The sequence below is a fragment of the Trachinotus anak genome, unplaced genomic scaffold (assembly GCF_046630095.1).
Source record: "Trachinotus anak isolate AG129_WGS33_773 ecotype Australia unplaced genomic scaffold, CSIRO_AGI_Tana_v1 ptg000007l, whole genome shotgun sequence".
Classification (NCBI taxonomy): Eukaryota; Metazoa; Chordata; class Actinopteri; order Carangiformes; family Carangidae; genus Trachinotus; species Trachinotus anak.
This window is the reverse complement of record NW_027273858.1, coordinates 17284293-17310764: the sequence shown is the minus strand read 5'-3', so window position 1 is coordinate 17310764 and position 26472 is coordinate 17284293. Positions and strand designations below refer to the sequence as shown.

Here is a 26472-nt window from a genome sequence, read left to right as displayed (position 1 = left end):
GAAACTTACATTTACACCCAAGAACAGTTAATTGTTGTGTCTGCAGCTAGCCACCAGCAGAGGAATGGGCCTATTTGTTTTCCTTTATTGGGGTTTCAGTTATTGCGGGGGATAAACTTCCTGCAGGGAAACAGCAGAGGATATGGTACTGGAAGACAAACAACATTTCACTTGTTTACTCTTTTACTTGGCTATATAGTGCAATGTATATTGAACACATGAGCAGCCAGTAATAAAGCAAGGTTGTACATACTGCATACAAACAGACTGGTGGATATTATTTATGGGAAAGCCAAAAAAATGTATGTTAGGGGGAACTTGTTCTTTGTCTGAACATACTGACAAAGCTCCCACTGCTCCAAAAAGTGAAGCTCCCCCCATATAAGCTCATAATGCAACAGTAAAGCACAGTAGAGTGTGATTAGCATGGACCATTGCTTACATAAATAATGATTAATCACACTCTGGGGTTTGCAGAACAACGAAATGTGGCCTGTAAGGCTATAGCTGTGGTCCTCACCTACGATGGGCATGTGAAGGCTTTACTACCCTTGACCAGTTGTACAATGATGCCTTTATCGCCCCCCACCGTTTTCATGGAAGCATTCCACTAAACAAACTCATTCAAAAATATTTCTGTGCAAATCCAGTCCAGTCCCCCCCCCCCCCACTCGACTCTCAACACGCACACACGCACCACCACCACCAAAAATATGACAACATGTAATATCACTGACTTAAAAAAATCAATTTTAAAAATAGGAGTGATATAACACCTAATACCACCTACCTTCCGGACAATATGAATGTACAATTTAATGTAATTTGCACTGAATATGACCTTTATGTGAGGCTAACTTGCTCCTTGGTAAATAAACAAACAAACAGGGGTCAAGTATAACAGTGCCACAGCTCATACCATACACTTTATGAATAGACACAAATATATGCTACAGCTGAAACATTAATATCCTTCAGCTCTTTATTTATTTCTTGCTCAAATTACAATAGCTGAGGTGGCTGAAAATAACTTTACGTTTGTATCCTTTGTGTTTAGTTGTCATCGATGTGCCAGTGAGCGTCTTCGCCCCTTCGTTGCTCCCGCTGTGCGTACCGCTCCTCACTTTAAGCTGCAGCCCTACTTTTCACTTTGTAGTTCGGTTCAGAGCAGGAAAAAGACACTTACCTTCCAATGCGAGCGGCGTCCTGACCTGGGCTGCGCGATTGTTGACGCTGTTAATTATCCTTGAGGGGTAAAACCAGTTGTGTCAGCGGCAGTCGCTCTCACGCCTCACTCTTTCGCTTTCAGCCTCCAGACTGAAGTAGCACGGACTTTAGCGATATCCATCCAGCACCTATCCCCGGTGATGACAGCGCGCAAGGAAAAAGGCTCCGCCCACACGACGCCGGTCCCAACTCTCTGTTTTTCACTCACTTCCTCCCCTGACATGTTACAAACCTGGGTTTGTATGCTGATGTTGAAGGAGACGAACAGACTAATGTCCGCTACATGTTAAAGACGGATTCTGAGCCTGCTATGTAGCCTAAGTCCGGTGGTCTTGTTGCTATTCACCACAAGACTATTTTAGTCTGTAAGCCCAGTAAGCCCTACAGTGGCACCATCTGGTGAACTGCAGAAAAGTTGCTCTCACAAACTATACCTGAATACATTATCATCTTCATATCGCCTTGGCTTATGCTTGTAATGCTTTGTGTTTCCTTGAAGTTACTTGAGAGGTGTTACCCTGCATTTTCTATTATTATTATTATTATTATTATTATTATTATTATTATTATTATTATCATTATTATTATTTATCATTCTTTCGAATTTAGAAATAGGCTCCCATAATAAACTGTATTTACAAATACGACAATACTTTTTAACATTATTAATAATTGGGTCAATTTTAAGTTAGTGCTGTATGTAAAAGAAACATGAAACTATATTTCCCAGGTATCGCTGGGCATTGTATGACGTAAAATGGTCGCGACAGTTGTTTGTCTCCATGGAGCCGATGGAAGCTAAAAGCTCGACGAGTTTGCGGATTAGCTAAAAGCTTGTTAGTTAGCCGGTGGGGTTTTTGTGTTCACTCAGCTCTCAGGATGTCACAGGGGCAAAACAGTGACAATCTCGAAACTCTGTTTTCATTCGAGCTTTTGGTGGAATATGTCCGACTCGAGAAAGATACCAAGGTTTCCGACGAGCTGGCTCTTGGAGTGCGCCTGCTAGATTTCCCAACGCTGCTCATTTATCAGCCTCAGCTCAGAGATGATGACATTAACCAACCAGGGGAGGAAAAAGAGAAGAGAAGAGAATACGCCTTTAACAGAGGCAAGTCTTGTTTCTTCCAAATGAACCTGGACTCCCTGCACACCCATCTATCTAGCACCCCTCTCTATGCTATGGTGTTGGATGTGATGGAGGAGATTCCCAAATTAGTTGGCTCCTCCCTGATATCACTGGCCAAAGTGATGGACAGAATCAGGCAGGATGTGACAGAGCATGGTGTGTCTGCTCCCTCTTCACACGGAGAAAGGCGGCTTGTTGGCATGTGCAGCCTCACTGGGGAGAAAATTGGATCTATTTCCCTGAGTTATAAACTGCTAAGTCTGGGGGCTAGTTTACTGCCACATATTGGGGATATTCAAAACACCAGAGCACACAAAGGACACGTACAAAAAAGCATCAAGGAGAAAAACATATCAATAGAATCACTGCCTTTTGACCATGGGAATGTCAATTCACCCAAACTTCACAAGTCTGATGTTAGCAGAAACACCCAAAGCAAGGGACCAGCAAATGCAAAAATCTTCATGTGTGAGGACCATCAGGACAGTGCTGCTGTGTGTGTTACCACCGAACACAGACCAAGAACACTCAAAGAAATTGAAAACTATTTTGAGGAGGATTTAACTGTATTCTGTCCCCCACATCTTTACTACAGTAATTCTGCAGAAGAAAAAAGCAAAAACGAAGGAGGGGATTACAAACTATTGACTCCAGACTCAGAAGCTTTTACATTTGAAGACTCATGCTCTGAGGATGAGATGGCTGAAAATAGAATTGATGCTCCAAGCTCTCCAATGTTGGAAGAGAGAGGAAGATCTGATGCAAAAACATCAAGAAACCAAGAAAAAAGTGGGGTGAGTCCGAATGTCCTTGGGGAGGCTTTACAACACATGCCTCTACTAAATGCTCTTCTTGTTGAGCTGTCGCAGTTAAATGGCCAGAACCCGCACCAGCCCTTGTCTATTCATCCTAACCTAGCATGGATTTACAGGCCTGCATCCACAGAGCCTCCAGCTGGGCATAGAGACACACAACGAAAAACGTTGCAGAAAACCGGCCAGGGGACTAGTCACTATTTTAAACATTTACATTCCCCCAGAAACTGTTCTACTCCAATAGTCAGACCTACATCTGTGCAAAAGAAAGACAGACGAGAAGAGGTTTTGATTGAGAGTAGAAGCTCCGGTAAATCACCTAGGAAGAAGCTTATTTATGGGACCACTAAAACATTTAATCTAAGGCTAAAGCAAATTTCACCTCTTAAAGGAAAACGTCGTGAATGCATGGAATTAATACAGAACGAGACACAGACAAGTACGGCCAAAGGAAAGACAAAGTCAGAAAACAAAATCGCAAAGTCCAGTAAAAGGAAATCAGTATTAAATCAGAGCTCCAGTCTCAATGAAAATATCGAGACAATGATACAAAGCATCACAGTGGACTCTGCACTGCAGGAAACAACCACACCTAAACAGAAAAACCTGCATGGGAAAGACCACGACAAACAAAACTGTCAGAGAATTTCTGAAAAACCTTCCCTCTCTGAGAGAAGAGACATGAAATTTATTCACATCCCCAGTGTGGATAGTGACAGTACTGCCCAAAACAGAGACAAGTACGAGCATCACAGTGAATCAAATCAATCACAGGAAACTGAATCCTCAGGAAGCAGCAGAAACAGCAGCCCGAAGTCTTCATTTTCCGACCCCAGCAGGGAAGGAAATGAGGAGGCAGACTACGCTGATGACTTTAACAGTCTTGAACCTAGTGATGCCTACTCTCCTGATCCCATGAGTAGCCCTGAGCCCTCCAGAGCCAAGACTCTGAAGGCTCCTGTCCGCCCTGATATCTGCAACTCTGACTCTGCCTCTGAATCTGTGCAGAGGAGAGCAGTCCTCCCTGTGCCCGTCAAAGCCCCCAGCTCTCCCCAGCTGGCTCTGAGGGGTACACATTTGATTCGACCTCGAACCCATGCCTCTGCCCTCAGCTTTTCCTCCGATGATGGTGACAGAGACAGGTCACCATCCTTGCAAACCATTTGCTCCAGAAAGCAGATGACAGAGAGCAGCATAGTGGAGAGGAGCTCTGGAGCTGAGAGTTTCATATCGTCAAACAGTCAAAGGAGTGAGTCCACCAAGAACAACGGTCCAGTTCGAGGATTTTCTGCAGAATCAGTATCCTCGCTTGAACCACAGGAGGCAGAGGAACTGGAGGATGAGCTCGGATCTCTGGATTTTAGAAAAGAGTATCAGCATATCTCTGAGCTAGTTGCCAACAAACTCCCTGGTTACACTATGTAAAGAATAATACATTATTCTACATTATGGTAATATCAAGGCTACACTATTTCTGCCAACCAGGGGAAACAGATGAGCATAGTATTTACTGTACATAATGTATATTGCAAATATGTAAACGTGTAAGTTTTCCTCTCAGTTATTCTGTCTGAAAACCTTTTTGAATAAAGACAAGCTTTTTGTGGACTAATGTGATCATTTTACCACTCTGCCACTGGACATTTGCATAAAGCGTTGGACCCTGAGTCTTTTGGTAACATATAAGAGGATTGAAAATCTCTCTATGCACATCATTAATGCAAATGATTTGATTTATAAGCTCTCATTTTCAGTACAGGTGTTTCCCTCTTTTCCAAGAGGAGTTCCTGATTGCAGGGCAGTACGTTTAAATACCACTCACTGCTTTGCATGTTTCTGTTGATATTGTTTGAGAAGCAAAACAGACAGCTATTTCATTGATTTTAATGCCAGTTTGTTGGATTTTGCATAATACGGTGGTGCTCAGAGTTGCTTTTCCAGTTTTGAGTTGCAACTGATTTATAGTGGTGGAAATATAGTGCAACATTATGACTATATTCAACTGGTTTTTTTTTTACCCTGCTACATTTATCTAACAGCTATAATTACTGGCCACTTTCCAGATTAAGAGTTTAAAACCATATACTAAACCTATAAAATACAACGCACTGTCACTCAGCATAATGCTGACAACAAACTTACTGCTGGTGAGAAAAAGGTTAAATTCAGCGTTTTTAGTCGTAGTGAAATACTTTACTTATAAATACTTTTTAGTGTTACATCCCCATTTACTTAAGAAAGTATACGAATACTTCTTTAGTATTTATTATTTAAAACAGACGTCAAGCTGAATAATGTCAGTTTTCATCGTTAATTTATATATTAAACGAAGTAATTGAAAATCGTGAGTCAGATCCTGTTGGACGATGTTTGACACTTTCTACGGATATTGAATTTGCACGTTAAATAACCACAATCCCCGAAAAATGAGCTAAAATAAGAAACGTCTTTGAAAATAGCTGAACTCTAATGTCTACCGCGCATGCGTCGAAATCTGTGTACGGAAGAGACGCGACAGCATGTTTGATGGTGTCAACGGAGATGTTCAAACACGTTTTCTTGACAGGACCTCCAGGTAACACTTAGCACCCATTGTGTTCGCTGCTGTAGAAGATAAAGTCGCAGCAAAACCAAGACCTGAGTCCCAGCTAGCTAGCGTTAACGCTTCGTCTGATGAAAGTTAGCTTGTTATAGCCGTGTTTGTCAGGACAATGTCGAATTATACTGTTAAGGCTTAATGGTAGCTAGGTATTTATTCTATTCCTTTGAATCCCTCCACACATAGAGGAGACGCTCGGACAAGCTGTGTCGTTTAAACACTATTTTGCAGGGTTTTAAGTCAGTCTTACTCAGTAATAACTTTCGAATTCCTTTCATTGATACAACAGTCCTGCAATGAGTCCTCCATTAATGAAAGTTATAATGTTCAGTTTTTGTTGGAACTCCTTTAGAGATGTATGGTTTCGTCTGTGTGATGGATTTGGAGGGTGTAGTTTGTGGTGCTGTTCAACTGTAGTGCATTATACAAAGAGATGTGTGTTATTTTGCCTGCCCTCACAGATATAAATGGCACCTTGCAGTCTCTTTATTTTGGGGTGGCATTTTTTGCGGTGGTTGTGAGTCTGTTTTTGGCTCTTTTATGCCTCTTTGTGGTCATTTTGTATGGCTTTGGTGATAATGTGTCTCTTTGTGGTCATTTCATGTCGCTTTTTGGTCGTTTTGCATCTCTGTTTGGTCATTTCAGCTGTCTTTTAACTGAGTTTGGGCTTTCAAAGAAGAAATATTAAGAGTCACTTCATACAGAGGCTTTGTCCCAGGGGCCACCTAATGTCTCAGGCCCCTGGAGCTGTGCTTGGTATACCCATTTGGTAATGCTTCCATGGATTTATAGACTGTATTTTTATGTTTGTTTGTTAACATGTCCCAATTTTTAACGTAAGGCAATGTACCTCAGTTTTAAATGGTGATATTACAGTTTTTTTCAGTGTGTCCATTTTTGCTTACAGGTGTGGGGAAAACCACTCTGGTCCAGAAAGCTTGTGAGGCTTTAGTGTCATCAGGAGTGGGAGTTGAAGGGTTTTACACAGAGGAGGTCAGGCAGGGAGGCCGGAGAGTCGGCTTTGATGTTGTCACCGTGACAGGGGAGAGGGGCCACCTGTCCAGAATCAGGTAGGAGGGCTGTCATCCTATCTAAACCTAACTACCTGCTCTCTTTTATCACTTTGTTTTGACTAACCCTCACTTCATCTCGACTTACAGAGATGTTGCTGGTGCGTCTCATGGCAGACAGGAATACACAGTTGGCCAGTATGTGGTTGACTTGCCTTCATTTGAAAATCTGGCTCTCCCACTCTTCAGAAATGTGAGAAACGCAGCAGCATGTGTTTTTTTTTTTTTTTTTTTTTTAACACGCCCTCATCAATAGATCACAGTAAGCTAAACAGCCCCATGTCTCCCCACTTAACAAATCAGCAAACCTTTGATTTCCTCCGCATTGATGGAATAATTGGAAGCTTGCAACCACATAAATTCCAGAGTGACATTTTTAGTGTTCGTGGTGCCGTCTGGCTGTCACTGACCGTGATTAATCCGGCATGTAAGTGAACCTGCAGTGACGCCTACACATGCACTGTAAAGGAAGGTGTCTAGGCCTTGGCGGCACATATTCCACTTTCATCTCATTTAAAGTATTTCTATAATCACTGCAGATCACCCGTTGCGTGTAACATGCAACCACAGTTACAGTCACACTATCAGTCAATGAGATTCACATGAGATATTAACATGATGAGCTACTGTCACACGGTAGATTAGCCACACGGCATTTTTATTAATAAAAATTGAGTTTGTTTCCTTTTATTTCCAAATTGTGCATTTGTAACATCTCTCATCTGCAGGTTGGGTCAGCAGATGGAGGTAGCAGGAAGGTGTTTGTCATTGACGAAATTGGCAAAATGGAGCTCTTCAGCCAGTCTTTCATCAGGGCGGTGAGACAGACTTTAGATAGCTCTTCCTGCACCATCCTGGGCACCATCCCCATCCCCAAGGGTAAACCACTGGGTCTTGTGGAAGAGGTGCGGAGCAGGAGAGATGTCAAGGTCTTTGCTGTGAGTACAAATACTAGCACACTCTCTGGAAAAAAAAGAAAAAGATATTTAGGTCAGTTTAAGAGCTTACAAGTACCACAATAGCTATAGGACACTGTTCACATTGAGTCCGCTTGATCTTAGGAGGGCAGTCAGTCTGCTCAGTAACGCAGAAGGGGCATGCCCTGCGTTATCCCTCTCCTATAGCAGGATTAACTCTAAATCATGCGTGACTGATTCAACAACAAAGGGTGGTCTCAAATGTCAAAATAATTTATCACGGAAGACTCAGTTATGGATATTGTCATGCAAAATATTCCCCCTGCTGCGGTAGTTATTATACCAAACAAAATAATGAGGCAGTGTAAACATTTTTTTTTTGTTTTGTTTTTTTTTGGCAAACATGATCAGTGATTTCACTTATCAGACAGTAGGTCAGAGATTAGGTGTTGACAACATGTGGTTCGATAATCTCAGAGTGGACATTGTATTGTCTGAGGCTTACAACCCACTGCACAAGACCATTGCCACACTTCTCATGTGATTTATTTTCAGCAGCACAGGTTGTACAATTTTGCATCACCTGCAGACTGATCTTTGCTTATTTCTTTTCCCACTTATAGGTTTCTAAGGAGAACAGAAATGCTATTCTGCAAGACATTTTGGCAACACTACAAGAATGTCTAAAACAAACGGCCTAATATGGAGCTTCAGAGCCATTAAAGGGGAAAAACCCAGCAGTTCGTGCGTATTTTTGTGCTGACAACAAGTTTTATTTGTGTCAGTGCATATACAGCACACACAGCCAAACTATTCAGTGGATCTACACACGCTTCCTAACAGCCTTGTGACCTAACCTGAAGGGCATCCGAGCCGCTGAAAGAGTTAGTGTGTCACATGCATGTATTTATGTACACAATTTATTTTTTTTCATCCTCGTACAGCCTTAAAATGGATTGCATGCTGAATAATTGATTGTGAGATGGGAACACAGCGTGGGGAATTGTTCGGTTAGTGTGTAAATACCCCGTGCTCTCAGAGTCAAGCTTTCGTCCTCAAAACAGCTGTGTTTTATTTTTGATTTAGCTGTTGGTCTTATAGAGGCATGAATTTCTCATTTTGAGTGTACGAAATTCATTTGTTCTCAAGGACAATTGCTGCTATTTTCTTTTCTTTTAAACAAAGCAGTGCCCTGTTCATTCATTTAGCTCTGTGCTGTGTGAGCCTCCCTTGTGTTTGTCCTGTCAACCTGAGGATGTGCTCATTGAAAATCAATCAATATTTAACAGTACAACTGTGTCCAATCCTTTCATGGTTTATTTGTTCACTAGCACGAACAAAGAATTAAAAAATAAACAGTTATTGCCTTTCAGCAATGAGATGGTTTCATTTATTTTAGTCAAAGATGGAAAATGTTTCATTTGTTTAGCAGATGCAGATGTTTTCATACTGTTGATAAGCTGTACTGTTGTTTTCATATGCAGCAGTACAAATAAATAAGCTTTACTTTGTTGTGTGGATTTTCTGCTCCGTCCTGGGAGATAATGGAATTTCTGCCCATGCATCGTCAGCTTACACTACAGGATAAATAGTATCGCTGAATCTAGGATTTTAGAGATGTCAGAGTGCATTTATAAACAGTTTACTCTGATGCTACAGCGCAAAATAGGCCTTTGACTGGTTTTAGACCGACAAAATGAGACATGTAGTCAAACTCTGTGACTGTCAACAAACAGCTGCAAATGAAATCTGGTACTTTACTAGTTTTTATTGTAGACAAAGTGACTATATTCTTCTTAAACATAGGTTGAACAGAAAAAGATGAAGTAGGTTTTGAGAGACTCAAGTATCTTAAGAACATTCAAGGTCCATGAGATTATTGATAGTTCAGATCACACAGACTGCAGACTTGCTCGCTCTGCATGAGCTCCACAGTCTGGCACTTGCATCAAGAGAAACCCTCTGGTAGATATTTGTTTCTGCACCAAAGCTTCTTCGGGTCATTTGAAAGTGAAAATACATGGAAGGATTTTTTGGCTTGTTTTTTTTTTTTTTTTTTTTTTTTGCACACTGCTTGTATAACTGATGTAACCTGTCAGGCTGGCTGCAGAGAGAGCTGCCAGCTGTGATCTGCGTCAGACATGCTGCTGCGCCAGCATCTGTTCTGTGGCCACTGCTGACGTTTCCTCAGGATCAACTGGCACTAACGGTCACCAAATTGGCCTCAAAGTCAACGTTGCAATGGTCATATTTTTGAACTAACGTGGAAATATGACGTTGCATCGTTATTGTTGGTACAGACTTAACAGGCAATTAGGGTTGGTGGTATGGTTCATGGTTGGCAAACCAAACAGCCCTGCTGAGGGAGCTGGCTCTGCTGATTGGAAGGTGATCCTCAGCACCCTGCAGCAGAGTAGCAGATGGGTTATGTAACTGTGACAAAGACCTTGCCAGTTTTACTGAGTGAAGGGTGTGTGTGTTTGTGTTTGTGTGTGTGTGTATGTGTGTGTGTGTGGATGCATTTGATGTGTTATGATGTAATTAGGAAACCATATTGTCCATATTGTGATATTTATGAAGCTATGATTTACAGCAGCGATTCCCAGCTGGGCGGACCTTTGTAGCTGCCAGGGATTATGAGTACAGTTCATCTAATTTGGAAAAAATGGAAGTCAAACATTTGGTTTCTTTTACTTGAATAAATATCATTATTCGTTTAACTAGTTGCTAAAGGTGATGGATATACTGCTGAAATAGCCTAAAGTAATGATGGCCAAATATAAAAGGATAAACAATTAAAATTGTTTTAAAAAGTAATGAATAAATGGTTGATATAAATTGTGTTGTTGAAGACTGGGCACTTGAGGTCATCATTTTACAGGAACATGATGTAAGTATGAACTGTTCCATATCATCATAACACCAGTACTTAGATAAAGTAGCAAATAATTCAAAGCCATGAAATATTTTATTTATTTATTTTTTTCATAGGAGAGAAACCCTATCCATACTCAAAAACATCATATTTCATTACTGTACAACAATTGTGTGTGACTCTAACAATTGGACACACTGTGGGGGGACTTGAGTCTATTGATGTGTCCTAAGCAGGAGGAGTGTTGCAAGAAAGGCCGTACGGAGGAGCTTGAATGATTATGAGGTGAATTAATGTCCATATCGCAGGGATGCATTCGCACCATATCTGCGGGACAGATGTCTGCATGGCACCCTGCACTCTTTATCCCTCCATACATGGAGGACACAGAAATGCAAGGAGCTTACCAACAATCCAGGACAAAAGGGAGCTTGCCGGGTGGAGGCGGGGGGGGTAGATGGTGGGGAGCTGGTCCTTAGATGAGGAAATTTCTCTCCGGTTATTGCACTTTGTGGTACCAGCCCAGGAGGCACAATGACAGCTGTATGGCATATTGTGATGTATTGTCCAAGGAGCTTTTGGCCAAAATGCCAAACACATCTGATGAAAATCTGACATATTGTTCAAAGACCATGTGGGAGACACACAAAAGCCTGCTCTAGCTTTCCCAAAGCCCAACCTCAAATTCACTGTTTATTTCCCAAGATGATTGTATGATTTATTGTAAGATGTAGGGTTAAGGCTTCTTAGTATCTGTGATGTCAGATTTCTCAGTGCCAAAGCCTGCACATGGTAAGTACTTAGCAATTCTCTCTTAAATCAATTTCATTTCTAAGCATGTACTGGGTATATGAGGTCTCACAGTTTGTGCCACAGGGCTTTGCAGGGGCCACAAAGAACGACAGGCAGACATTAGGATTTCAGATATAATCCCAGAAAGCTATAATTGAGCTTTAATTCGGCTCATTGTGTTGATGATCATAACTAATGTCCGCTGGTTTTGACAGGTGGGTTGTTCAAGCCATTTGATCTGGGTTCCTAACCACTATTCCACCCTACTGCCCTCCACTGATGATTCCTAAACCAGTCTTCCCATTACATCACTTTCATGGGCTCCCCGGGGCTGCTGGAGGCAGACAGTGTTGGGTTTCAAAGCCTGTGTCCGGGCCACTAGCACACCGCTCTGTAGGCCTCCCCTTTTGAGCTTGGGATCAAAGCTCAAAGAAGCACGTGAAAGAAAATAAAAGGAAAATCTTTGCATAACCTCAACAAGTTTCTTCCTTACTGATAAAATGAGCAGCATTTGTTATTTTCCATCAACTACTGGCATGAATCTGTACTTATTTTTATCTAATGGCTTGAAGAGCAGCCACTAACTTATACCCTGCAGAAAGCTATGATGTGTAAAGATGCATCCTTCCAGAGGCACAAAGGCCATTTTCCATCAGCAGCAGGGGAGTTGTCAAGGCCTGAGGACATCCTTCTCCTCTTACACTACCTTGATCGTTCTTTATGATCTCTGGATCTTTCTGAATGACTGTGGTAACTGCGGTGACTCACCTTCTCACTTGGCTGTAAACGGAAAACCTGGACTTTACCTCACCTTTTGGGAGGATATGTCATGTGGGCTGTTATTAGTGGTTAGAAAGGGGAAATGCAGCAACCAAAGTGTGGAGAAGTGTGTGGGCGTTGGGTTTTGTGGCGCACCTATCCATTGCCTCGTCATGTAATCCCACACTCAAGAGAAAAAGCCCCAAGATTGTGGTGAGTGCATCGCTATCTCCGCACGGGAGAGCACTGACACTCCCCAGAGCTGTGAAGGAAGCAGTGGGAGCTGTCAGCGGGTGATGTGGAGGTCAGAGGGCACAGAGAGGGCACAAAGATCCAGGGCAGGGTGATCAATCGATTGATCGGTGCTGCGTCCCTCAGGGCCGCAAAGGATGTGGCTGTCATTCCAAACTTGATGGTGGAGAAAAACATACAAAAACTGTCTTTATTGTGGAGGGGAAAATCCAAATGTTTGTAGTCCATGCATGTCAAGAAAATAGGTGCCATATGTGCATGCAGCGGCTCGGTGAATTAGCCAGTCACATCCTGTATGTCACTGTGGATCATTACTTGTCCTGCATGGGCTGCACTAATAACATGTAGATCATTGCAGTGGAAGATGAACATGACCTACATGGAGATTTTGTATGAAAACTGAACAACATGTAGGGTGTATTTTACCGGACTGTGAGTCACACAGTATTCAGCTCTATAGTCTTGATAATGATTCACAGATTGCTGACTTGCCGTGATTAATGCCTCTGCTGGGCGCTTTTGACAAATTTGCACCACAAACGCATAACTTTTCGAACTGTTTCCATTCCATACGCTACTGTAGCTGCTGTGTGCATGTGTGTATGCGTATATACCTGCCAAGACCACACTGTGACTTTTGGCAGTGCTATGTGAATGGAAAGGTGGTGTAATGGTTGTGCCAAAATGCAATGCTTCTTCATTTTCTTTCTTTCTTTTTTTTTTTTTTTTTTTTTTACATCAGTTATAGTGCTACAGTGTGGTGGTTAATGGGAGAAAAGTGAAGTTTTCACAGCAACCTGGTATCATGTCTGTTGTTCAGCTGACATTTCAGCAGCTTTCACGACTCTTTGAGAGATCGACTGCTTCAATCTCTCACCGGCTACTTTCAGCACTTACATACAAACATGGAAATTCATCTGCCTCTGGGACTTGAAATTAAAATTTCAAATGATTTCTGTGATTACGCCTCAACTGATTTCAGATGCTTTTGGCTCTTACACTAAAAAACACATTTCATTCTCTTCAGGTGTCATTTGAACTGCTATTACTTCAACTGCATCTTTTCATACAGCATTGCACACGTATTAGCCTTAATAGATCATGTGTTCCAATCCTCCAAACATTTTACAGGGATCAGATTCTTTGCTGCTTCCCTCTCTGCATTAACTAATCTGTCCCTCAGACAGCTTGTGGGGAAACTGAATGCTTTGCAATGCTAAACAGCGGCATATTGCAAACTATATGCATATGACTCATTATGCAGCCATAATGTGTGTAGACAATGCTTGGTTCCTCAGCATATATGCAATGTTAATTATGGATTTATTTGAATCATGTCTTTGAATGTGGGGAGGTTTTTAATATGTAAAAATAAGGCATGGATGTGAAAATGTTCTCAGCCTGGCCTGGCCTTTAATCTCTCTACTCATCTAATCCCTTCTCTCTTCAAAGCCTCTAGAGATGACAAAAAAGCCTGAACACTTACACACGAGTGTGAGAGAAATGAATGTCTTAATCAATTCACAACAAATCATGGGTTTTAATGTTTTATTATGAAGAGTCTTTGGTACAATTAGTGTTTAAAAAGTGTTAATATCAAACAAGCTCAAGCAGTGTCAAACTGCGGCTTTTTGTATAAGAAGGACGAAAATGTGCCACACATGTACACATGAGGGAGGGGAGCTGTCATGATCTACTACAGTAAGTGTTGTGATTTCAGTATATCGTTAATACTTGGTCATAACTTAGTCATTGTGATATCACTGGGGTTGTTCTCTAAATATCTAAACTGATTCTCTGTTGAGCAGGAAGCTTTACTGTACACACAGACCGTTGACCCCATAAAACCACAATCCCAAAAAATACAAAAGAAATACAAAATAAGACCGGCAGGGAAAATATGTTTTTCAATTAACTAATCTACAACTACACAGTGCACACTCACACAGTATAGTTATTGCTTGCAACTGAACAAGAAAAGTAAAGAGGAGTGATATAAATATCCGTAAACTGGACCTACTAAAAGGATTTTTCAGCCCATAAGTGATTTATATAAAACACATCAAAAATAAAACCGTACTTGCTCTTCCAATCATAAATATTGTCAGTAGTAGTGTTTTCTTTGCATAATATGTGCACTGCACATTGGAAACTATTTATAAAATCATCATTTAAAAAACTCAGAGGTCCCTTTTCCCAAAGAATTTCTTGAAGACAGATTTGTTGCGTGGCCGCGGCAGGCTGGCATAGCTCCTCAGAGCTGAGTCCTGATAGGTGTCCCGCTGCCATCCAGCTGTGGCCAGCAGTGGCGGCTCGGAGCTTCTGCTCGTGGACGTGCTGTCTGATGACTTGTCTCCAACAACCAGAGTCACACAGTAGTTGGAGCCTCTTTCCAGGCCTCCAGGGGTATGCAACATGGGCTTGATCTTCTGGTAAGTTGCTGAGAAGACATATAAAGGACATTAGAAGACACAATAAAAACAGCTGTTTGTGATTGACACACAGATTATAGATCATTTAGGTGAATAACAACTGACCTGATGTGAAGGAGTGGGAGCGACGCTTGTTGCTGAGCCAATCCTGACCACTGAATACAGGGGAGTGAGGGGAGGCAGAGGTGCTGTCACTGGATGCTCCAGACAGCCTGTGAGTCATGGTTTGCTTGACACCGCCTTCGTCATCCTCATCATCATCTACAGGAACAAAATATTTGAAAGCAAAAAGAAATAAAGAAATAAACAACAGCTAAGCAACAAAAAGTAAAATATCTACTGTAGTAACAGATATGAGCTGTGTCTGTGCAGTGGGGTGGTACCTCGGCTGTTTAAAATGTGGTAAGATAAAGCCTTAGCTCCCTCTAGTGGTCAGTACTACACCTGCAACAGCCACGACTTACTTTGAAAGGTTGAGCACTTATCATAGCAGGCTGAAACACCACAGTGCTAAACGAAGTCCTGAAATCCTTTTTGAAATCAACAGTAGCCTCAAGGGTAAAGACACTTGGCTGATAAAATCATAACAAATCCTGTATGAGTACAAATCCTGATTGATCAATGAGGAGCATAGAGGAGTGCATCGTCTAACCATGTGTGTCCCAGTGGGGCCATTCAGTCGCCAACAATGGGGAGTGGTGTTTGGTGGTGCTTCCTTCCACTAAGTGTGAATGTGGAGCACATGCATGTTCGGTAAACCCAGGTAAATATAGTTTTTGTCTACACAGCAGAAGGCCTCACCACAGCAGCCTCCATGTGAGGATGAGATGGTCGACTGCTCATCCAAACTCCTTAAGTGACTCTGTGGCATTTGACTGAACTCTCTGGTGAGGACAACAATCTCTTTGGTTTGGGCGGCGCCCGGCGGTTTGCGCCTGGGGAACGTGGAGGTGACATCATGTCGGGAGGAACAGTGGCATTTGGCGAGGCTGTGACAACTGGAGCAGAGGGAGGGATTTCTGAATGGAGCGAGAAATTTTTAAAAAGATTATTTATAAAGTGTCATTGTAAGGATTAAAGGCATTTCAATGTGGGAGTCAAGAGCTGTGGTTGTTTAACCACCATATCTTACAAGGAAATGGGAAGGCCTTGATCGCCAGGGACACTTGATATTGAAGACGCAGACTCACTCGGACCTTTTAGGGAAAAAACAAACACAGAAATGAATCACACCAGTGGAAAAGAAACTCAGTAATGGCATAAATGAGCTTGAAATAATAATGATTACCGGTGTTTGCTTGTATTTTCATCATCCATTTCTTCATCATAAAACGAGAGGGGGCATTGAGCAGATATTCAGACCCATCACGGAGCCTGAAGGTCAACAGGGTGATACCAGAGGGGTCAAACACACAGCTGTCTAAACATCTATCACTGCCTTTAAATCTGTGTAATCTAAAACGTCACCACCCAGTCTTACCGTAGTCGAAAGCAGTTGGGTTTTTTGGTGTACTCTGGTGCAGGCGAACACTCGGCTGCCGTGAGGTTCAGCGGCAGGCCACATGCAGAACTCTGCATCACAGCACAGATTGATCATCACTGACTTCATTCTATCCACTTCAATTATTTATCCTTTCTGTTCTCCTAGGCTCAGTTTGCTGTACTTTTTTCTGCTTACCCTCAGTGTATCCTTTCTCTCCTGGTAGAAGCACAAGGTGTGTCTATATAGGACAGCATGGTAGGAGTTCCAACCTCTGGAGGCCGCCTGTGAAAATAAGATAAGCGCGTGTGTTGCTGACTGCAGGCTTTACATCTGCTGACTGTGCCACTGGCTCAAACCCTGAATGGAGCTTTGCTTACTTTTTTTCCACCCAGCTGCAGCTTGTGCTTCCTCTCAAGCGTGCCCTCCATTGACTGCAGCTCAGGCTTTCCACTCTGTTTGAATTAACACTGCGGTCAATCAAACTATATTTCATTTATGCAACGAGCTGCACAGATTGTATGAAGTCTCACCAGTGTGAAACATCGCCCTCCTGTGGCCATCAGCTCTTCTTGCTTCTCCATGTCCTCCAGGCTTTGTGAAGCTTTTCTTTGGTGGCAGGCCGCATCCAAATCCATATGGACCGACAGTAGACTCATTGATTGGTCCTGTTCAGAAAAAGAGATGATTCCACAGTGATGACTGATGACAAAAATATTAGTTGTTCGTACAGCTGTGTTATCCTCACACAGCACAAGTGAAAATAAAAGCTGCTGAGCCCAACTACATATTTACAGTTTAAGTTCTGCAATTTATATTCACTACATACAAATAACTATTGGCATGCTAATTAATATTGAGTAAATATTTTGATCAACAACCTCTACATTAATCAAACTTCCAGGAAATAAGTCAAGTGTGTTAAAGGGTCACTTCACCCAATTTACATCTAATGTATTTCCTCACTAACCTCTGTTGGTATCTAGACATGGAGATAGTTTTGTTTTCTTTTTCTTGGCTTTGCCATCAGAAATCTGCAGTTTTCCTTGTGACTACTTTAATTCTTTGACTTTCTTTGTAATACAATTTATTTGTGCCTGTTTTAATGTTTTAATGAGCTGCCAGATGGGCCAGAGACATTTTTCCAGCTCTAAGAACGGTAAAATAACCAGTGTTGTTTCTGGAGAGGTAGGTTAATGTAAGTTTCTTTAAATTTCTGAAAAGGCTTTGAGCACCATCAACAAAATTCTGTTCCTCTCCATTGTACTTTGGTGGAAGCAGAATCATAAAGACCTATTTCTCAAAACCTGGGCAATTAAAACTAAAACAATCTTCACAGCTACGGACCAGTAAGAGTGAGTGAACTGACCCTTTAAAGGGAAAAGGTGTAACAAGACAGTCTTATAGGTGTAGGTGTCAAAGTATATCAAACTCTGACCTCACCTTTGAACAACGTGTGCGCTCATCCTCCTCCTCCCCCACCTTAGCCTCCGTCACCTCCTCTCCCTCCTCCTCATCCTCTCTGTATTGATAAATGTATCTCTGATTGTCACCTACATCTGGCAGCTTCACCGGATCAGATGCTGTCTCGTTCACCGTCACTGCAGTCTTGCTGGCTGGTTCCCTGTTCGGAAATGCTGCCCAGGACCTCCTATCTCCTATAGCCAGTGGAGGGAGGTGACTTCTGGGATTCTGCTCCTTGTCGTAACCCAGCAAGCTCTGGATGTGGGACGGCAGTCTGAACTCAGCCACGAGTAGATTTGGTGCAGAGGCTGTGACCAGGTTCCTGTAGAGCACAGCTGGTGGCTTAGGTGAAGCTGACTGAGAATGAGGCTCTCTTGATTGGTCTGAGGGTACAGTGTCTTCCTGGTCAGGCTGGTACATGATGTCTGAGCAGATGCTCTGTCTGTAGTTCGTAGTCTGATTCCAGATGTCCTCCAGTTCTTCTTCTTCCTCTTCAAACTGCTGGTGGTCGAGGTGGACAGGCTCTGGTTCTAGCTCTGCAGTGTCTGGAGATGGGCCTGAGGACGTTACACTGTTCTCTCTTGTTTTAGTGCAGTCTATACCACCCACCTCGAGGGACATGAGCCTCCCCACTGCTCGCTTAGGCTGCAGGATATCTGGGCATGGTGCATCAGTGCAAAGCTTGATACTGCTGGAAGTGGAGATCCCAGAATCTACTGAGTCCTGACGAACACTCACACTCACTGTTGACTTTAGATTCACTACCATGTGAGAAGCTTGGCTCAGACACTGCAGACCAGGGCTCTCTTCACGCACACTGTGGGGTCTTGCTCCTTTATGGTACTGGTGTCCATTTAGGTCTCTAATGAGTGTGTGGACACTAGGGCACTCGTGTTTATGTGCAACTGTACTTTGGGCTTGGTTCATATAAATAGGGAGCTGAGAAGGCTGGGCGGTCCCCTCCCTGTCAGCTGTACTCACTTTAACCTCTGATGACATTTTGTCCCACTCTTGCTCTGCATCCTCGTGCAGACCAAACTGAGTTTTAGAAAGGTCATTGCATGGTACAGTCTGATCCTCATCTTCTCCCACTGAAAGAGCAGGTGGTGGTTGGGAGGCCTTCTCCACATCAGACAGAGCTTTTCCTACAACTGTCGAAGTCTGCGTTTCAGAAAAGCTGAAATCTGATGAACTGTGTGTGACAGCAGGAGTGGGTCGAGTCTGTCTGAAAGAGCTCAGGGCGGAGTGTCTCTGTGAGTGGGGGTCCGGATCAGTCCCTGCTCCTTTTTTGGACTCAGGGGGGGCGATTGTAATGATGTCCTGAATGCTGGGGATGAGGGTCATGTCCTTAGGTAGGTCAAAGCTCAGCACAGAGCCCAAAGAGAGGAATCTGCAGTGGCCTCTCACCTGACTTGTGGAAGTTAAAGTGGCTGGTCCCTCTGATACAGCATATGGAGTAATGCAATATTCTCCTGAACACTCTGTATCAATGTCTTTCAACAAGGGATTCTTCATATAAGCTATAGCTTCTACTCTATTCCCTCTGGCTGTGCTCTTCGGTGAACTCTTCTTCCTCCCACCTTCCTTCAGCGGCCATGTATGCGTGTCATATGTGATTGTCTCGCAGGCATAATGAGGCATCCCTTCTGTTTGCTCCTCGACCCCCATGATTTTCTGAATAGTGTGTCTGCGAGCATCTCTCTTTCTCTTTCTCTTCTTGCCCATTCTCTTGAGGCTGCTGAAGATGGAGCTGCTGCCGCTGCCCGTCAGAGGGTGGAAGGTTACATTGGTTGTCTGAGGTGCAGGTGCAGAGGAAGATGGCGAGGAGGATGAGGATGACAGGAAAGTAGGGGAGGCTGAGGCCCCAGAGCGGCTCTTTTGGCGAGGCAGGGTGATACTCTCATACACAGGGGCCGCAGCCAAGTTGTTATCCTTGACATGCAAGTAGGTACTTACCTATAAAGAGAGAGAAATGAATATTAGGCATATGCATGAGCTGTCATTTCATTGAAGCTGTAAATGTGTTATTGTAAATGGTTATCCCCAGAGAGACTCATGCGTGCTGCAGGCCGGAGCCTTGCAGCTCTCTGCGAGAACTGCGAAGAGCTGTTTTATGTGTTACAGATGAATGATGACATGAGAGCAAAACTGACTAAGGCAATAAGCTACTTTTCAGTGACAAACATATGCCTCTGTTTCTCTACACCCCACTCATCCAAGAAAACAATGGATTCAGGAATGTATTAGCCTGATACAGAAATACAAATGTATAAAAACAGGAAAGACAAAAAAAATTAGATGAAAGGACAAAAGAACATGGACATAATTGCAATCACACACTTGCAGGACTTAATCAAAATCACATGTGGCTGCACATGCCGTCATAGCCAGCTGTAATGGCTTGACCTTTCAACTCTGTGACTAATCTCTTGTTTCTGTGGAAGCCCCAGACTATAAATCATGGTGTGCAGTCTGGGGGCCTTCCTTTAAAGTTCAGCAATAGTTCTCTGTGTAATGGCTGCGCCTGTATTGGTGCACTCGTACTGGGAGCCATTTTGGAGCAGAAGTTTCACAGGAAGTGAGGGTGAAGTCACTTATTATACACAACTGTGGCACAGCCACAGAGAGCCAAACAAGAGCAGGTTTACATCAGGAGCAGAGAGAGCTTCTGTCAACATTCGCAGCAGGGAGATGACTCTGTGTGCTTTCTTACTTATCACCCTCATTCTGTCTCTGCCTGTTCCCAGCTCTAAATCCTGGCTCACTGAACAAGTTGAGGTCCAAAGAGAAGTTTTAATGTCGGAGGAAAGTTGGATTATAAACACACTGATTCACTGTTTGTTTTTCTGGTAGGGCTTTAACCATTCATCTGAGCTTACACAAGACAAGCTGAAAGGGCAAAATGACAACTGACAAATTATTCTAAAAATTGATCCACATTAATTCTAGGAAATCCAAATTATACACATTTGTTTTCAAGCCTCAAATTTACTGAGTTAATTCCTCTTGGTAGTGGAATGTGTGACAGGTTACAGGATTCCTTCAAATCTCAACACTGCTAAGAATATTTACAGTCTATTTTTACATAAAATGTCCTCGAATATATTTTACAATCTATTTTTTAAAGCTACTTTCATTTGCAGAATATTAATCAATTGAGAAACATTTTAATACAATTTTTATATAACTAAAATAAAAAAATTGGAGAGGCCTAATACTTTATATTTGGTAGTAATTCATTGTATTCAGTATAGTAACTTGTAACAAACTGGTAACAGTTACATGAAGACAATATGTTTCTTTCTGACAGATTTGTGTCCACTTCTTGGAGAACAGATGTATCACTGCATTTCATTCATTATGTTTATATTTTAACACATGGATTGTAAAAGTAGCACCTCTCTTTTCCCATCCCACTAAATATCATAACAGTATGTACCTTATTAGAAACAGACTTTATTTGGTTTTGAATTTGCATTTATGAGTGCGGTTAGATGGGAACTCTGACAGTTAAATGGTTTGTTGTCTTTTCTCACTTTTCTCTCATTAACTGTAAATTTTCTAGCCACAATGTCTTTGGAGATGGTGCGAGTGCAGATATGATTGCACTCTGGCATGACATATTTCCTTTTACTCATGGCTAACAGACAGGGCAACAACATGGGGAAGCAGTAGACTGGCTGTACCTTGTAACAGGGGTTAGTAGAGCATGCTGCCCCCGGAAAACAACTACACACAGCATGCATCCCCAGCACACTTCGAGACGCAGCATGCAATTCCAATTCACTCTGCGCAATTTACCTCATTTGCACTCTGCCGATAAATCTTTCTCTTTCGCTTTAAACTACCCAAAGTATTTTCCAAAAGCCCCTGGCAGCGCCTCCAAAAGTTTTTACAGGCAGAAGATTGAGGCATAGTGGGCTGAGGGAAAAAATTGGGAAAAAGGAAGATATGAAGGCCAAAGGAGAGGGGGGAATGAACAGCAGCAGACAGTCTAGGAGGGAGATCCCATGCATGTCATCACAGAGAATGAATGTTACTGAATTCTCCTTCAAGAACAGCAATAAATATCATTTGTTACAGCAGTTTTGGGGGGAGAAATATATGTGGCCAGTAATACTGATGTTTCATGGCGTCTAGTGTGAAGTGATGAATGTGTTTCTCACCCTGTGGACAGGCTCAGCGGTTTCCTCCACTACCTCATCAGTCCTAGCAGGTGGGTCAAGCACCTGAACCTGGCTGTCCCCTGTGTTACCAAAGCTGAGGATGAGGTTGACCGTGCCCCCTAGAGTGGGGCTGTTGGGCTCTTTGAGGACCACAATGGAAGGTTTGGGAGACTCAGAAGAGGAAGCCACACTGCCCCGGGGTCCGATACTGTTCATGACCTCGTACCCATCATCTATCTGCTTCTCCTCCTGTTGCTCAGCTTGTCTGGGCAGGAGGGATAGGGACTGACTGTCTCCTGCTGCCTTTAATTTGTCTTCATCACAGGTGATAACTGGGGACTGATGGGACTGGTAGGCCTCTAACTCAGGAGTTGAACTCTGTTTAGGAAGTCATACAAAGAAAAATTAACAAATATTCATATTGGTAAATAATTATTCAATTTATACCACCAATGTTTTTTTTTCCAGTAGCAGGAAACATATGTTAGATGTAGCACTAGCATCTTTAGCACTACTTCAGGCTATATAATAACTTCTTTTGGATTTTTTTATTTATTGTCAATAGTGATTTGTCAAATATGACACTGTCTACATGGGGCACATTTTATAATTTTAAAGGGCAGTATTTTTTTGCCAGGGATGCAGGTCTATCCCTACAATAAATGCCTTTCTGCTCATTTACCTCTGTTAATGGGGAGCACATTGTGGCCTCAGAATAAATGTTATCTTGTGAAGGCTCCTGTCTGCTCTTTTTGTGAAGCCACTGTTGTTTCTGAGCCCTCCAATGCACCAAGATCCATCCAAGCATACTCCTCAGTTCCTCCATGCGCTCTCTTACCTGCAAGACATTATTCAGGGTTTGTAAAAGCAGAAAAAAAATAATCGAACAACATAATCAAGGATCACAGTGAGTGGTAAGTGTGTAACCCTGCTCACCATCTGTGTGAGGTGGTGTTCTTTGTCTAAAACTTTCCTCCCTGTGGCTGCCAGCTCATCAAACTCCTCAAACTTTTGCTCAATCTGCATGTCCAGCTCTGCAGCCAGTGGCTTCTGCCCATCTTTCCCAAGATGCAAGGCGGTATCTGAGAAAATGCATGACCTGGTGTCTTCTGTCCATGAGCTATCCAGAGGAGTGGGGGTGGGGTAAGAGGTGGTGAGGAGACAAGGAACAGGGCTGTGAGAAAAGCCATACATTCACAAAACATGAGAATGACCAGACTCCCTGATAGGACAGATATTCATCGCCTTGTCACACTCGGCCCAGGAAACTTGTGCTGACCTCCTCAACACATCTTAAATTATACATTCCACCAGGGACCTGTGCTTGACAAGTAGAACATCCTGTTCTTTCCTTGAAAAGATACTGTAATGGGCAGATGTTTTCACAGAAGAGCATTACAAAAGAACGTCTGGCTCAGAGAGGGGTCACAGCATCCCCATGCCCTGCTTACATCATGGCGAGGTAGCTCCTGAAGAAGTCCTGGAGCTGCACAAATTCCTGCAGATGAGATTTGTTCTCCGTCACACTCTTTCCCAGCTCAGTCCAGGCCTGCAGTGTAGCCTGGATCTTTGCCCTGAGTACGTGCACTCTCTCTGGGCACAGCTCCTCCAACCGAGAAGCCAGGTTCTCCATCTCCCTCACGTCCTCCCTGATGATTTCATAGTCAATCTGTGGAGAATCAAAGTAAAAATCTATCATCTCCCATCAAACCCGGTATCACTCAGACAGCCTGTACCAATTGTATCTCTGTATGACTATGACCTCATCCCCATAGCTGTATGCGTATTATTCAGCGAGAGACCCATATGGTCTACATATGGGCTGCCACGCTATAGCAAGCTTGCAAGCTTGACCATTTTTTTCTCCGTTTGACGAGGCAGTAATTAATAGCGTTGAGAGTTCTCTGGGAGTAATACTTCATAACGTTTCTCAGCTACAGTAAGCCTCAACAACACTGAGTTGCGAATGCCTGTCTGCTGACGGCACAGTTATTTCAGTTTAGGAGATTAGGTCATTTCTGCTCTTCAATGGTATCAAGTCCAGACAGCTGTGTGTGTGTGTATGTGTGATAAACACAACACTGCCCAAAAATGACTCACACAGAACTTTACCATCCCCAACCTCACATCTCCAACCCCATGACCCATGGACGTGCATACACACCCCACCACATTTACTCACAAACACACACACACTTTGAGAGCTAACAGAACAGTGACTCACACAAGCATAAATAAATATCCTGTGTGAATAATAAACTTTTGCACGCTCTATGTGTGTATGTGTGTGATTGCATAGCACAGTTTATATAATAAATTAAACACAGCACAAAGCGGGGTGGGCTGGCCCTTTTTTAGAAGTGAGAAAATCTGGCACAACAGGAAACACACTGTGGAACAATGTGTTGGAGGAGAGTGCGAGAACGAGAGGGGGGCTTCCCATTTTTTCATCACACAGAACAAAAAGTCCATAATCAAGAGTCGGTGGAATGGAATACTGGATCATATTAGCTGCAGTGAATCATTTTCAATGTTTACACCATAATTACAACATGTGCCAGCATCTTCCTCTCACCTCCAGGTGGTCCTGCTTCTCCTGCAGAGCTCCTAGGCCGCAGCGATCTGGCTCACACTGGACAGCCATGTCTGTCTCCCTCTCTAGGATGTCCAGGCTGAGCTCCTTGCTGCTGCATAAGCACTCCTCCACGCGTACTGCCAGGCTGGCATGCTGGTGAGGCACAGAGTCATCATGAGTACTCGTAGGATGCCATTAAGTCATTATACTTCACTGTGTATTATTTGTTTTCCAATGAGAGCCACATTGCAAATTAGCGTTTAAAATGCTGTCAGGAAGTCGCCTCTGGGCATGTGTGTATGTTCTATTTTGACATGTGTGCTGCTTTTTTACCAAGAATAAATTGAATTAACACAAAAACACTCGTGAAGGGGAGTGGTGGCTTGTTTGGGGCCTATTAAAGTACATAGCCACAGACAAAAGGAAACCAGATGTGGCTCGATTGGTTTGTGCAACTGTTTGTAACAAAAGTGGAAGGGTTTTAAATCCATTCAGACTATTCAGCATCATCTGAGATCATTATAACTGAAAACACATTGTGTCCTAATGAACGAGAAGTAGACCTCCCGTACGCACACATTGTCTAAACCAACTCCCATCTCCTTACCTTGCACAGCAGCTCCTGGATGGCCTGGTCATGGCTCTGCGATCGGCCTCTTTCCCGAACGGTGTCATTCAGCATCTCTACAGCCTCGCGTAGTTCCTCCACAGGGTCCCCCATGCTTTCTATCAGGGGCTCGCCACCGCTACTGCTTCTGAGTCCCATCAATGTAGGAGCTGAGGAAATCTCACTGTGGAGAGGCTGTTAGGTACAGAGTGGGAGAGAGAGAGTTGCTATTGATTTATCTATTTGAATGAATGGACCAGGATTATAAAATAGGGTCTATTAATATAAATTATGAAAAGTAGTGTTAGTCAAGCAGATCATTTTGGTTTTATTTGCTCAGGTTTATATTCATATCTGTTTCTAATGTTTATGATGCCCCCCCAAAGGAAGTGAATGGAATAATCTTTTAATTAGATTGAAAAATTCAGCCGCAATATCTGTATCCAGAAACCAAATCCTTGTTACTATGAATAATCTACAACACACTGTTAACAATTTTCATAAGGACTATATCTTCAGTAGAAAGTAGTTCCGTCATTGAGAGGAGCCAGGACATTTCTGAACATTTCTGGAAAGACACGTTGCAGCTGAATCTTAATATATTTTATTTGAAAACCTTTTTTTTTATTTGAATACTTGAGTATCATGAATGAAATTCCTTTCACCTCATTTGCATTTTGGTGGAGGCAAAAATCTCAGACACAAATATCTCAAAACCAAAGCTATCTGTATCTTCAGAACCAGCTACAGTTAAATGAGATTTATTTTATTTAACTTTGGCCAAGGTGACCCTTGGAGTACCACCTCTGGTGAGATGATTCTCACCTGGCCCAGGCTATAATGGCAACCATCCTGGCTTTCCTCCAGCTCCACGCGCTCCAGGAACTCGGTCAGCATTCGCGTGTCCTGCAGCTCTGAGCTCTGCTGGGTCAGGGCACTCTGGACACGATGGTACCTGGGAAACACACACCAGCGGGAATGTTTTAATGACCAGCTACACCTTAACAGTAATCCACATCCGCATATACAACCCTACATCCTTCAACAGAACCACATTACAGAGACCACAAGCAGCAAGTCACCATGCTAGACCACTGTTTATGTAATCATATATCATGTGTCACATAAACATATCCTGTACTTCAGGGCATGAAGGTACTCTGTCTGTGCAGAGTTTATACTTGAGATGGTAAAGGGAGCAATTTGAAAGTGTATTTGTTCCAGAATAAATGACCCTTAAGTTGCTTGTATGTAGCGTTAAATAATGACATCACCCCAACTGTCTTACAGCTGCTTCGTGAAAGCCTGTACCTGCA

At 42.8% G+C, this 26472-nt stretch overlaps 4 protein-coding genes across 17 annotated transcripts in view; 2 read left to right on the top strand and 2 right to left on the bottom strand.

Moving 5' to 3' along the window:
• The window catches only part of sipa1l2 (signal induced proliferation associated 1 like 2), a 79806-nt gene extending 78290 nt beyond the window's left edge, over positions 1 to 1516 (bottom strand). For 2 of the 8 annotated variants that reach the window (XM_071481106.1, XM_071481109.1), the window contains exon 1: positions 1187 to 1515. The gene's annotated coding sequence lies outside the window, so the exon portion shown is untranslated. Of the gene's footprint in view, positions 1 to 9; positions 541 to 1186 lie in introns of those variants that run through there. The other 6 variants (XM_071481105.1, XM_071481107.1, XM_071481110.1 and 3 more) reach the window with 5 other exon arrangements.
• Positions 1517 to 1985: 469 nt separating this feature from the next.
• Positions 1986 to 4776, top strand: map10 (microtubule associated protein 10). Its single transcript, XM_071481100.1, has one exon. The coding sequence runs from the start codon at positions 2107 to 2109 to the stop codon at positions 4591 to 4593; it is 2487 nt and encodes an 828-aa protein (XP_071337201.1). The 5' UTR covers positions 1986 to 2106; the 3' UTR covers positions 4594 to 4776.
• An 809-nt stretch (positions 4777 to 5585) lies between these two features.
• ntpcr (nucleoside-triphosphatase, cancer-related) lies at positions 5586 to 9126 on the top strand. Its single transcript, XM_071481101.1, has 5 exons — positions 5586 to 5743; positions 6675 to 6837; positions 6928 to 7030; positions 7566 to 7775; positions 8378 to 9126. The coding sequence occupies exons 1-5, from the start codon at positions 5638 to 5640 to the stop codon at positions 8453 to 8455; spliced, it is 660 nt and encodes a 219-aa protein (XP_071337202.1). The 5' UTR covers positions 5586 to 5637; the 3' UTR covers positions 8456 to 9126.
• A 4840-nt stretch (positions 9127 to 13966) lies between these two features.
• LOC139623127 (spectrin beta chain, non-erythrocytic 5) overlaps positions 13967 to 26472 on the bottom strand; it is a 30142-nt gene continuing 17636 nt past the window's right edge. For 4 of the 7 annotated variants that reach the window (XM_071481092.1, XM_071481094.1, XM_071481096.1 and 1 more), the window contains exons 17-34: positions 25982 to 26111; positions 25157 to 25351; positions 24550 to 24702; positions 23426 to 23643; positions 22911 to 23094; positions 22657 to 22812; positions 21975 to 22352; positions 21610 to 21729; positions 17788 to 19764; positions 16878 to 17012; positions 16725 to 16799; positions 16543 to 16629; positions 16345 to 16436; positions 16153 to 16238; positions 15997 to 16060; positions 15666 to 15883; positions 14970 to 15125; positions 13967 to 14872 (exon numbers count right to left, since the gene is read on the bottom strand). In XM_071481092.1, the coding sequence (XP_071337193.1) occupies positions 14613 to 14872; positions 14970 to 15125; positions 15666 to 15883; positions 15997 to 16060; positions 16153 to 16238; positions 16345 to 16436; positions 16543 to 16629; positions 16725 to 16799; positions 16878 to 17012; positions 17788 to 19764; positions 21610 to 21729; positions 21975 to 22352; positions 22657 to 22812; positions 22911 to 23094; positions 23426 to 23643; positions 24550 to 24702; positions 25157 to 25351; positions 25982 to 26111 (4684 nt within the window). In that variant the 3' untranslated portion in view covers positions 13967 to 14612. The remainder of the gene's footprint in view (positions 14873 to 14969; positions 15126 to 15665; positions 15884 to 15996; positions 16061 to 16152; positions 16239 to 16344; positions 16437 to 16542; positions 16630 to 16724; positions 16800 to 16877; positions 17013 to 17787; positions 19765 to 21609; positions 21730 to 21974; positions 22353 to 22656; positions 22813 to 22910; positions 23095 to 23425; positions 23644 to 24549; positions 24703 to 25156; positions 25352 to 25981; positions 26112 to 26472) is intronic. The other 3 variants (XM_071481095.1, XM_071481099.1, XM_071481097.1) reach the window with 3 other exon arrangements.

Coding starts and splice junctions, on each gene's coding strand:
- map10 (XM_071481100.1), top strand. CDS start 2,107: ATGTCACAGGGGCAAAACAGTGACAATCTCGAAACTCTGTTTTCATTC.
- ntpcr (XM_071481101.1), top strand. CDS start 5,638: ATGTCTACCGCGCATGCGTCGAAATCTGTGTACGGAAGAGACGCGACA. Junction 7,031..7,565: donor CTCTCCCACTCTTCAGAAAT/GTGAGAAACGCA, acceptor TCTCATCTGCAG/GTTGGGTCAGCAGATGGAGG. Junction 7,776..8,377: donor GAGATGTCAAGGTCTTTGCT/GTGAGTACAAAT, acceptor TCCCACTTATAG/GTTTCTAAGGAGAACAGAAA.